Below are 13,329 nucleotides of genomic sequence, written 5' to 3' on the forward strand. Positions count from 1 at the left end.
AGAACAATGCTGTGCCTATTTCTCTGGGCCGTGACCTATCAGTTGCAAATACAGAATTGTGGTCTTGGTGATCAGAGTGATTACACAAATGAGGTGCTCGGTATTGTTTTTCATGTCACTAGTTTGTACGAATCGACACATTCTCTGCAACCTAATGTTAATAATATGCTTATGCTGATTCTTCGGTTTTACATGATCTCTTACATGTCACCTGTGGAGTGGAAGGTTATAAAAATCGCATATATATTCAATTTAAATATCACATGGGGGTGGGGTCCGACTGAGCGGTTCAGTCGGTTAAGCATCTGACTTGGCTTGGGTCATGATCTCATGGTTCGTGTGTGGGAGCCATGCGTCAGGCTCCGTGCTGATGGTGCAGAGCCATGTGTCAGGCTCCGTGCTGATGGTGCAGAGCCTGCTTGGGATTCTTTCTCCCTTTCTGTCTGCCCCTCCCCTGCTCTGTCTCTCTCTCTCAAAAATAAATAAATATTTAAAACATCAAATTGGATACATAAATGCGTGTGTATTTGTTTATATATATATATATTTAAATTTGTGTATGTATGTATATACATATATATGACTTTATTTTAAGAGGTCATCAAGAACTTAAGCAGTTCTTATATAAGCAGTTCTTAAGCAGTTTATATGTGTGTGTGTGTGTGTGTGTGTGTGTGTGTGTGTGAGAGAGAGAGAGAGAGAGAGAGAGAGAGAATTTTTGGTGTATTGTAATGGCCAGTTTCCTTCCTCACTGGGCTGCAACCGTAATGGAGAATTATGAAAGTGAGGCCTAAGGATAGGCAAAGCTACAAGTCACTCTATTTTGTTTTGTACTTTAGAAGATAGGATCAAGAACAGGGTGGGGCACTGTCTTGAAGAGGATGGGACATGTGAGGGAAGGAAATAACTTTAGGTGTGGCCGCATATGCATGGGATGCATTTGTTAGTTTGGTGTGAGGGTCAAGGAAGTTAAAGTCTAGAAGTCTTAAGTTGAAGCCATTGACTAAAGCCAAAGGAAGATGAGGAGAATTCTAGAAATTTCTAGCAATTCTAAAGTAAAAGATAAAAAGGGACCTTCCTGAAGAAAAGGAAAAGGAGAGAAAATGATTTGATAAGCAATGTTTAGAAATCATCAATCTCTACATTACCTAATACATATCAAAGTGTAGTTTCTGGCTTGAGCTGGTCTCAACTACCCAGATGTTAACAGCAAAGAAAAATCATTGATATATGCATTTTGGGTTGTAAGTTTATATGCCAGGTCACCTTCCATTTTCTCAAATATGTTTTACCCACAGTGTCAGCATTTTGGCTAATGGCCAGTCACTCAGACCAAACCCTGGATTCATCTAGACTCTTCTCTCTTTGCCTCACTATTGCATGCAACCTGTCAGTAATCCTGACAGTTCTCCCTTCAAAATATGTTTATAAGCTGATCCTTTTTCATCACCTGTTCCCAAGGACTGAAGCTACAGATAAAAGATTACATCAAGGCATTGACTGTTGGGTATAGATCAAAGCCATCAATAGAACTTTCTGCAGTGATGGAAATCTACACTTTTACTATCCACTACAGTAGCCACTGGCCACATGTGGCTATTGAGCACTAGAAATGTGTACACTGCAACTAGTAAACTGGCTTCTTAATGTTATTGAGACTTAAATAGCTATATGTTGGTAGAGGCTACCATATTGGACAGTGCAAGTCTAGCTAATGAAATAAGTTTTGAGTCCCACAGTATGCAAGGGATTTGGAGATTCTGGAATTTGAAGTAGGTGGGACCTGCAGCCTGGGAGAAGAAAGAAACAGGTCTCTATGACAACACAGTGTGAGGGCCTGGGTAGTGACAGAATGAGAGGGCACTTGAAAGGATGAGAGGTCATGGGTTATAGACAGAGGGTAGCCAGTTCAAGAGGAGCAATGACCTCATCCTGGCCAAAGGGGCTTATTGCTGAATCAGAGAGGAGGAATCAAGTAACAGTGGCATGAGAAGACTAGGTGGCTCATTGAATTAGATGATGGTGTGACACCAGAATCCATCAGTTAATTTTTTGAAGATGGCCATATCTGATGTCAAAGTCTGTTGGTTTGCGAACTGGAGCCCATACTCAAGGGCAGGGAGAGACTGAAGAAGGCAGCAGACCACTCTAGACTGGTAGGTGGCAGGTTTAATAAACAAGAGAACTTATTTACAAGGCTCACCTTGGGTGGCTATGGGACAAGTAGATTTCTGTACTGCCCACTGGCCAGAATCTTAAAAGTTTCTATAGGCCTTAACTGGGTTCAGTCACATACCTTAACACCACATTTCTACCACCAGGCTATATTCTTAGAGAAGCTTCTGGGAGTGGGGAAGGTGAGCAGACACGCATTCATTCCAAGGACAGGGGAGGGAGTATGGAGCCTGTAGTTGGCCGGATCCAGCTTAAGGGTTAACTGGTTTTCAAGAACTATTTAAGTTCTTGATGACCTCCTCCAGTAAAGTCATCAGTTGCTGGGCAGCAGTGACTAAAGAAGGAACGAGTTTGAATACTTACAAAATGTAAAATAAGAATTTTATTTTCTTTTTGTGTGATGGAGGTCAATAAAAGATAGCGTTGAATGTGGTCCTTGAATTGAAAGCAGGAGAATTTGGCCTTCTAAAGTGCACATAAGATTACAACATGTACGTTTATATCCCAAACTCATGTTTGGGAAATGAAAGTTTAGAATATTTATTTGGACCTCATGAAATCTTATTACTTATGGTCATAAGAGTTCATATTGGGAAGGATGCTCTGTATATGAGGGCTGCCTGCTTTTGGTATTTTTCTCATCCCAGCCAACTTTGCTGAATTTCTTGTTGCATCATCTGTGAAAGTCCCATGGAGGTTCTTAAGATAGTGTTTTGTTCCATAGGCTTACTTCACACCAGTGGGGCACAGCCCTCTTACAAGCTTTGGTTTATCCAGGTTGCTGATTTGAAGCAGCACATGCCTTTTCCTGACACCTGTAGTTCATCTTGGACGTAGGTGTCCACAGAGAGGACGTATCAATAATACGTGCCATTACTGGCCTGCTAACATCAGTTCCCCGGTGCCCCAATACTCGCCTCCCAGGGGAGGTAAGAGAAAGAAGCTGAGAACATCCAACCCCAGGCTGCCATAATAAGATGCCACAGACAGAGGGGCTTCAGCAGCAGAAATATATTTTCTTCCAGTTCTAGAGGCCAGAAGTCCAAGATCGAAGTGTTGGCTTAGGTTTTGCTGAGAATGCTCTTTTTGGCTGCTCGCTTCTCTCTGTGTCCTCACAAGGTGGAAAGAGCTCTGGTCTTTTCCTCTTTTTTGTAAGGGCAACAGTTCCACCCTTAGAAGCCCCACCCTCGTAACTGCATTTAACCTAAATTACCATGTCCAAGGCCCCATGTCCAAATATGGTCACCTTGGGCATTAGGGCTTCAGCATATGGATTTGGGGCAGAGGTGGGGCCAGGGATGGGGGTATGAGTCAACACAGGTGAGTCCGTAACACTCATGCATGCGCAGGTATAGCACAGCACGACTTGTGGTTTTGTATTTTCTGGACATAGAACTTGTTAGTACCAAGTTCTGCTAGAGAACAAACCCACTAACATGTGACAGTATCTGTCCCTCATTATTGTCCCTTTTTCTCATGTCGAAGATGCTTCCGTCTAAAATGTAGTTTAGGTATTTGCCGATTAGGGAGGGGACATTCTCATGGGCAGATGTGTTGAAGCAGCCTGGCGGCAGGGAAACTCGTTCTGGCTCTCCAAAGTCTGAAACCTGCACTGGTTCCTCATTCCATCAACACCACTTTATCTATTGAAAATGTCACAGACATAACAGTAGGGTAAAAGTTATAAATAAGAGATAGTAAATTATGATGCCTTATGAATACTAAGTATTCGTGACATTTTAAAACTGTAGAATAATTTTTGTTGACATAAGACACAGTTCATGCTATGATGGTGAACAAAGTTTAAAAACACATCGAGAATATTAAATTAGGACTCCATTATGTAACACTCATTACATAGAATGTGTTCAATCAGAAAAAAACATTCTATCAGAGAAGCCTAAACCAATACGCCAACGTGAAGACACTTATCTCGGGTGGCAGAATTACTAAGGATGGCTCTTCCTTGGTGTTGGGTTTTTTTTTTTTTCCTTTCTTATTGTCTCTCTACATTTTCCAGATTTCCTGGATTTAACACAGAATATCTCCTCATTTTGGTGGATTAGTTCTAATTAAAACTAAAGCACTTGGCGATTTACTGCCAAGTCAGAAGGCTTAAAGCTTTTTACACTTACCGTTAGGCAGTCCACAGCTTGGTTGCGGTAGTCTTCACGTGGCCCCGCCTCTCTTCTTGTGCTGTGAGCTAAAAGGATTAGCAGTGGAGGTCAGGCAGTCTTACTCATGCACAGGGATGGCCAACGGTCGAATTAGATCTGGGTGTGAAAAATCACGAGCCATGGAAATGATTCCCAGTCATTTCCATTCAGGCACAATGGCTAGCCGTGACTCTGGATGGTGGGCCTTGAAGGCCTTGAGGCATTCAGTTTTTTTCTGTCGTTGCTGTGAGGAGAAAGGGGGGGAAGTAAACAGACTTAATTATTCCTTACAGTGTGTGGGTCAGAGTTGTCCGGTGCCTGAGGATTTACCTTGATTCAATGCCTATTAAATCCCACATTTTATTATGACAGGTTACCCTCCTACTTTTAAGAGTAACATTTTAGAGAAATTGGTGTGTAGACTAGCATTTATGAGGCAGCACCACAGGTAATGGGAAATAGGCCAATGCATCACAGGACTCTAAAATAGGAATAAAGAGGGAGAAAACCCGGGTTCTAGGCCCAATTATATAAATAACTTAGAGACTTTAGACAATTTCTTTGTCAAAAAATATATTGATAATAATGCTGGTCCAAAACCTAGATTCACATGGGCCTGACAAAATTTGGAAAACATGAAAGTTAAAATAATTTAAAATATGTAAGACTCATCCTTTCCCATCTTGAGGGCGTCTCCTTTGGAAGAGGTAGAGTCCCCTTTGGACGCCAGTGACATGGATACAGGCGGAGATGCAAGGCCGGGGAGGGGGGTGACTTTGCATGTAAGAACTGCCATTTTCCTTTCTTCTTGCTTTCTGCCCTCCCCCCCGCCTTCCCCCCATTCTCACACTTTTCCTAATTAGAAGGGCTTGGCTTCCAGGCTCTGTTACCTGGGCACAACATTTGTTGATCTGTTTATCTAAATCCTTCTAATTATAAGGCTTGATCAAACAGGATACTACGTGTGAAAGCAAGTGAAATATAAAACTGTGCTTTATTATTACCTTCTCAACCCCACCACCATAATTATTTAAATCACTTTCTTTCATCTTGTTAGTATCCATCACCTAAAATACCTTCTGCTTTTTAGCCATGGTTACGTTTTGCCAAACTATGTTTAACTTGATCTTTACTCTTTGCTCGAATCTTGCTTGCAAATATTATTTTCCAGAAACCTCCTATAAATTCTGTTTGTAACCGATTTATCTTTTCAGTGCTATTCTATTCATCGTTGATATTATTATTACAATTTTTACTTAAAAAATGACAACAAATCAAAACTAATTTGGAAAGTCCAGTGAAAAAATTAGATGACCACCTTTTTCATACATTTTAAGGAACATTCTATAATAGAACCTGTTTCAGATAGCATAGCCCTAGTTAATAACTGCTAGCAAATATAGGTAATATCACAGTGCAAGGGTTCCTATGAAAATGATGTTGTTGACTGGAAAACCCAGGCTGCTCAGATACAGTAGAACAGGAAATACTCTAACATTCACATAGCACTGGTTCCCGGAGGGGCATGTGATATGATAGTTGGAGGCAAGAAAACCACCTTTATTTACTCCCAGACTTTTATTTGAATAGTGATTTTGTAGTGCTCTGGTAAAAATTGTTATTGGTTAATTATTATTTCCCCTGCTGATGAGCACTGCTAGATTATATATATAATAAGTACTTTAGTCTTATTTATTTGTTAGGGAAAGATAACGGGAAAAAATAACTTTTGGGATGCTGTTTTTAACCTGTACAATGGTGTCCATTTATGAATTGAGCTGATGTTATTTGAGTTTCTTCTTTCTTTTATAAACTCAGAAAAAATAAACTGTGGCAAATGAGCCTTGGCAGCTTCAAAAAGCTTTCATCTGCCGTAGGTCACAGAGAGGGAACTTGGTAAATATTTGTGGAGTGGGCTAGGTATTTAGTATTCACAGTACTAATCTTCTTATGTTAATTCATGAATTCCCTTAATTATTTCTAAATTATTGATCATTTATTTTTGTGATTTCCTTATAAAGGGGAATATTGAATAGATTTTCTTCGAGATGGAAATACACCAATACACAAGTAATAAAATTATGTAAAACAGAAATAAAATAGTAGATCAGCTGGCTTTTTTTTTTAAAAAAAGACTCTACTTCATTTCTTTACTCTTTTTTTTTCTTTCTTTTTTTTTGCTTCTTATTATTTCTTCTTCCACTTACTTCAAATACAAAACAGAAAATTGTGAGTGTATCTTAGAATTTGGTTGGGGTGATAAAGGAGAAACGATTCTGTTTACTTGTATTGTTTCCTATTCTATAATGATGTCATGTGCCTTCTCTGTAGTTCATAATTTTCATTTTTCCCAAGGGGAATGCTTAAGGTTCCTGACAGTTGTATCTGTTTGCCATGGCGACATCTCACATTGCATTAAACATGTCCCTCTGCATTGCAGGAGCTATGCCTGTCCCAGACCAGCCTTCGTCAACCTCAGAGAAGACCAGCTCCCTGAGCCCTGGCCTGACCACCTCCAATGGGGATGGCTCAGAAACGGAAACCACCTCCGCCATCCTCGCCTCGGTCAAAGAACAGGTAGAAACATTCCACTTTTGTGACCTACTTATGGGAGCACTTTAGAACTTGTTCTTTCAGATGAACCCATGATAACTCAGCTACATTGGAAGAAACTTACGATTTTCTGGCCAAATGTTGGTTTTTAGTATAAAAATATTAAAATTGGGTTGTAATTGCCATTGGAGAGTGGATTAATATGTTTTATGTTTTTATTCATGATTTAGGCACTTTTCATTGAGAAATATTCCACAGGGGGTAAAAAACAAACAAACAAACAAACAAAAACACTTTACAGTCAAAATTCCCTATATGGGTGAAGTTTTGGAAGATTTGGTGATGGACCTTTTATTTAATACTGCTAAATGCTGAGGCCAAATAATCGGTCTTTAGAAAAGATAAAGTCTAATCAACAATCAAAATATATCCACAAGTGTAAAAAATTAGTATGTGTGACAACAGATGAATTCTGTGTTGGGTCAAGGCGAATTGGTCTTTCCAGTATCTCTGAGATAGATCTGGAAGAAATGTGTTTTAGAACTTCCCCTATAAAACTAATTAAAATCTGAATGCTTCTTCCCCCGACATTACTTTGCCTTAAAATGAATAAGTAAATAAAGTCTGAAGTCTTAGATTAAAAAAACAACAACAAAAAAAACTGTTTCAGAAAAATTATGTTTCTTGTAAATAAAGGGTGGCAAATAATCAAAGAAAGCTGGAAAACCAAGACTTTTTTCTCACTTTTAGCATGTGCTAGAATATAAATCATAATTTTTTAAAGAAATTGAAAAAGCATCCTGTGTTTGGTTTATATGATTCAGGGATGCTGACTAAGCAGCAGAAGTGGCCAGGCTATCAATAGAGTAGCTGAGGAAAGATCCATTGACAGAAGGGATCGATGATGCTCTCAAAGTGTGCCCTTGGGTCAGGAAGTGTATGACTAAGTGGGTACACAAAGCAAAGTTGAATAGAATAATTGGATAATCTGGTTTTTGAAAATGGTCTGTAAGCAGGAAATTGAGGCACAGGCCGTATTCCTTGATGAGTTTGCTACCAAAAGCACACTCATGAGCGTGCTGACTCTTTTTAAGGAGTAATTGAAGAAAGGAACGAAGGTTCATGCCAGTTCCCATACTCAAGATAGTGCTTTGTTAAAGTTGGTCTATGCCACGGTTTCTTACTCAGGTATGATCTGGAAGTCTTTGGGCCAGTAACATTGGACTAGTGACAAAATATAAAACAGGAGGAATAAACTGAACAAGAAAATGACAAGACCTGTCTGATGAAAAGTATAGCATTTTATCAGAAGACATAAAGTAATTAGGAATAAATGGCAAGGTATGCTATGATCCATAATAATATCACTTTCTCCCAAATAAAGGTATAAACTTTAGGCTATGGTAATAAGGATCTTACAGCTGATTGTCTCTTTGACAAACTGGAATAAACTATTGTAAAAATTACATGGGAAGGATAAGTATATGAGAGTTACAAGGAAATTTTTGGTAGAGAGATTTTACCTTACCAAACATACTCATCACTATAGTGTCCAGTGGGTCCAAAATGTTCTCTCTGTAGGACATAACTGAGGGTTCAGAAACACAAGGACACATTCAACATAAAATCGTAGAAAAAATAGGCCAAGAGAAAATATGTGCCAAAAATATGATGAAGTGTTGATACAGTTAGTATCTTAATGCTTCCTAATGTTGATGAGAGAAAAAGAAATACAGAATAGAAAACTAGGCAAAAAATATGAACAGCAATTTACAGAAGAAAAATGCAAAAGACCAATGAATACATGCAAATGTCTTATACTCTACTGATCAGGGATATAAAATTCAAGATAGAAATGATTTTCTTTTGGGGCGCCTGGGTGGCGCAGTCAGTTAAGCGTCCGACTTCAGCCAGGTCACGATCTCGCGGTCCGTGAGTTCGAGCCCCGCGTCGGGCTCTGGGCTGATGGCTCAGAGCCTGGAGCCTGTTTCCGATTCTGTGTCTCCCTCTCTCTCTGCCCCTCCCCCGTTCATGCTCTGTCTCTCTCTGTCCCAAAAATAAATAAACGTTGAAAAAAAAATTTTTTTAAAAGAAATGATTTTCTTTAATCTACCAAACAGACAAACATTAAAAAATAGTATATATTGTAATCTACCTAAGGGTTAAGGTTTGAGGAAATTCACATTCTTTGTCTCTTCATATGGAAATGTGTATTGCTGTAACCTTTGTTTAAAATGAAATGTTGCTATGAATTGGCATTTATAGTGTTCAGTAGCCTTTGATTTGTTGTGCCTAGACATAGATAGTATAGAAATGGGTGACCTAGATCATAAGGTTTTATGTATATGGGTGTTTATTGAAAAATTATCTAGGATAGAAAAAATAGAACAATAATGATAAGTTGAAAAACAAGGTGTATCTTTTTTAATGTTTATTTTTGAGAGAGAGAGTGAGAGAGCACAAGTGACTGGAGGAGGGGCAGAGAGAGAGAGAGAGAGACACAGAATCCAAAGCAGGTTCCACGCTCTGAGCTATCAGTACAGAGCCCGATGCGCGGCTCAAACTCATGAACCGCGAGATCATGACCTGAGCCGAAGTCGTATGCTTAACCAACTGAGCCACCCAGTTTCCCCAAGGTGTATCTTTTTTTTTTTAATTTTTTTTTCAACGTTTATTTATTTTTGGGACAGAGAGGGACAGAGCATGAACGGGGGAGGGGCAGAGAGAGAGGGAGACACAGAATCAGAAACAGGCTCCAGGCTCTGAGCCATCAGCCCAGAGCCCGACGCGGGGCTCGAACTCACGGACCGCAAGATCGTGACCTGGCTGAAGTCGGACGCTTAACCGACTGTGCCACCCAGGCACCCCCCCCAAGGTGTATCTTTTATATAAAAGCTATATCCTTTTTATGTAGTTATTAATAAAATGAGTTGGAGCTATATAGTATATCTTTGAAAAATTCCGTGAGGACTTTAAAAAACAACATAATAAATATTTTTGTTTATGAACACCTAGAAAAGTGTAGGAGGAAATAAATCAAACTATCAACATTGGTTACCATATGTGTTTCCGATTAGATGGAGGTAGAGTATAGGGAAGACAATCAAAAATGAGAGAAAGAATTGGGAGGTTGGAATAGATATTAGTTGGATACTTGGAGATGCTACTTCTGCTGAGATAGTGATGTTTGTAGTCGAGAGAGTGGATAAGCTGCTTGAAGCAAAAATACATTGCTATAAATAACATGGCCTCTCCAAATCCTTGATGAGGATTTAATAAAAACTTATTGTGAAGAGTGTTTTCAAATAATTAAAATAAGTCCAGTGTTCATTTTTGGATGGCAAAGGTTAGATTCTTTGTGGCAGGAAACTAATGTGAACAGGTGTGAGAGTCTGTCCTGGAAGCCGAGTAGAGGATCTGGAAGCCTCCGCATCAGAGGCTCAGGCATCATCAGGTCCTGTGGGCAGCGTGTGCCCATGTTAAGGCCAGATCCACCAGCAGCCAGGTCCATGGATTTCCTTGGGTGGCCTGGTGCAAACAAGCAATTTTTTTCTTCACTGAAGATTTTCATCCTAAATTATTTTTAAGGTTTGCATCATTTCTTTTCCTGAGGTCTAGGCTATTATCTATGGAGCCAAAGCTAAGTTAAATATATCTGAAAAAAAAAATTAGCTGAGATGAAAGAAAACTGACTTTGGCCATTAAATGTCTTTTATGATTTTTAATAATTATGTACATAACATTTATAAATATGTTCATTTGACTATTGCTTGCCTGGTCCTCTTTGGTGCTAATGGGAAATAGCTTTCCTGACTAAAAGTCCTATGTATTAAGTTAGAAAGTTTGAAGGAAGAAATTTTATGGCATCACTCTTATGTGCTACCCCAGTGCTGTCTCCTTGGACATCAGTTCTGCAGGAGAGAAGTCATTCTTTATCACAGCAGGCATATATTCTGAGCTCACTGCCAAGTGATAGGTTGCATAATTTATTTACTCATTCATTAAATGTATTGAGCACTTTATATATGCAAAGTACAATAACGATGAAAGAAATACATGTATAAAGAACACTCAGTTTGACAGTTTATTGGAATAAGTTGTTATGGAGAGTAATAATGTAAGTTTTTAGACAGGCAGTTAACATTGCATAGAAATAAATTCTGGTTTATAACCATAGAATGAACTTAAGTCATGCCAAGCCCTGTGTCATGAAATGTGTCCACATGACATGTATGGCATGACTAAGATATTTGTAATCTGAGTCCTAGAGACCTTGAACCCAAGCAGTTATGGGTTACTCCATGAAAAGGTGTTCATTGATTTATTTCTTTGTTCTAATTTCCCATCTTGATTGCTTTTAGCTGGTAAATTTTACACTTTCATATTAACATAAATAGAACCATGATTTATGTTATACTCTATGGGTAATTTTCTGTATTTCAGACACATCTGTCTCATTTCCAAGTTATCAAGTTTCTCTATGGGGCATTAAGAGAGAGGGACCTAATTCCTATTTCCTCTCCTGTAAACAAGCGTCCTTCATCAGAAGAGGAGGGGGGTGGGTGGAGGACAAGCATGTGATGACTTCGTTCATGTGATTTGGATACATAACTTAGAGGGGGTGATCGGTAGCCATTCATTATATATAGCAGCCCCAAAAGTGGGGTGTCTTAAAGGGGTGAGAACAATCAAGGGATTCTTTTTTAAGGATGGTAGGTATCCCTATGATGATGGCAGTGACTTATAGGAAGTGAAATTTATGATGCTTGAAAGGGGGGGAAATAAAAGGGGGAAAAGTTACTGGGTAGATGAGAGTGAATGGATCTAGTGCGTCAGAGAAAAGAATGGCTTTTGAACAAAGACAGTTCATCCATGAGAATGGAAAAGAGGCAAAGTACATGGTCTCAGGTCACCCGATGGCTTGGTGTTGGAAACTGCGGTATTTCTTCCCCTCTCTTCAGATGAGCACAGTCATCTTGTTTGAGTTGGACTTGTTTGGAGTGAGCTGGGCTAAGCAGAGGTGGGGAGGGGAGGCATTGGAGATGAGGGATGCAAGACAGCCATTATAACGATGGATCTTGGAAGTGACATAGAGTGGAAGCGGGGAAAGAGAAATTGTTAGTGACAATGCATTCGCAGTGAGTGTGCAGATGGTGATAGCTTGAGAGCTGTGTGCTCAAAATCAAGAATTAGAAAGTCATGATTGTTAATGTTTAGACCTAGGTTGTGACTCTTCGAGATGAGATCAAAATGAGAAAAGAGAGCAAAATTTTTTTGACTCTGGGAAAGGTGGTGGGGAGTCATGACAATGCCAGGACAGTGGTCTCCAGGAGAAGGGACAGTGCTCGCGTCGCCCATGTGGAGGGGTGTGACTGTGAGAAGCACAATAATGTTCGCTTGTGGTTGCCTAAGAGGAGTAGTCCTGGTGTTCGCCCGTGTGTTTTCATTGTTTTTAATTGTCACAGTGCTGGTCTACACAATCAGATAAGAATTTATATTCGTTTACACTATGTAACCTTGTCTTTGTATTTTGCCTTAAATCAACATGGTACTCCTGTGCTCTTAAGAAAACCATGACTTTCCTAAAAATATATTCATTTCGAAAGAATATTTCTTTTCCTTCAGGTAACTGTTGTTTCATTTGATCATCACACAATTCCAACGCTGGCATCTAAATAGTCTTCTTGTATAAGCTAGAAAATTACGGGGCATTTTAAAGACCTTTAGAACTCATATAGTTCATTGATCTTTGTAAATTATGACTCAGATAAATGTGTTTTTTGTAATAATTCAACCAGTGAAGTACATTTAAAAATGAATAGGTTACATAGAAATTGTAGGCATATAACAGTATATGCCAGTGTCACATTTCATTGTATTTTTCAGTAGTGTTTATCAAATGCCAACACAGTGCTTAGAACTAACCTTCCCTGGGTGATACACAAATCTGAACTCTGACTTCTACTATTTAGCAGTGAAGTTAGAAGACAAACATATATAGAAATGTTTAAAATATTTAAAAACTTATAGACAAAAATTTAAGGAAACTCTCTAGTCAATTTACTTAAAAACTCCCAAGTAATTTATACTAATAAGAACATTCCTTAACTTGACAGTATTTATAACCCTAGACACTATTGCTACAGTAATTTCTCTTGTTTATTTTTTTGTTTTGTTTTTGGTTTTTTGTTTTTACTTTGCACAAGGATTGCAATCATGTTCTTGATTTTAGAGGAAATTTTTGGTACCATTATTTCAAATACTGATTATTTTCTAGGTGGCAAAACAGAAGATTTCTTGCTTTTAATCACTTTTGTTATTATTTTTTTTAAAGCTCTTTTTTTTTTTTTTTAACGTTTATTTATTTTTGGGACAGAGAGAGACAGAGCATGAACGGGGGAGGGGCAGAGAGAGAGGGAGACACAGAATCAGAAACAGGCTCCAG

At 38.8% G+C, this 13,329-nt stretch overlaps 1 protein-coding gene across 1 annotated transcript in view; it reads left to right on the plus strand.

Moving 5' to 3' along the window:
* CTNND2 (catenin delta 2) overlaps positions 1 to 13,329 on the plus strand; it is a 941,962-nt gene that overhangs the window by 153,239 nt on the left and 775,394 nt on the right. The window contains exon 2 of the mRNA XM_047878029.1: positions 6,772 to 6,908. Within this exon, the coding sequence (XP_047733985.1) occupies positions 6,772 to 6,908 (137 nt within the window). The remainder of the gene's footprint in view (positions 1 to 6,771; positions 6,909 to 13,329) is intronic.

This window comes from Prionailurus viverrinus, chromosome A1 (genome assembly GCF_022837055.1).
Source record: "Prionailurus viverrinus isolate Anna chromosome A1, UM_Priviv_1.0, whole genome shotgun sequence".
Classification (NCBI taxonomy): domain Eukaryota; kingdom Metazoa; phylum Chordata; class Mammalia; order Carnivora; family Felidae; genus Prionailurus; species Prionailurus viverrinus.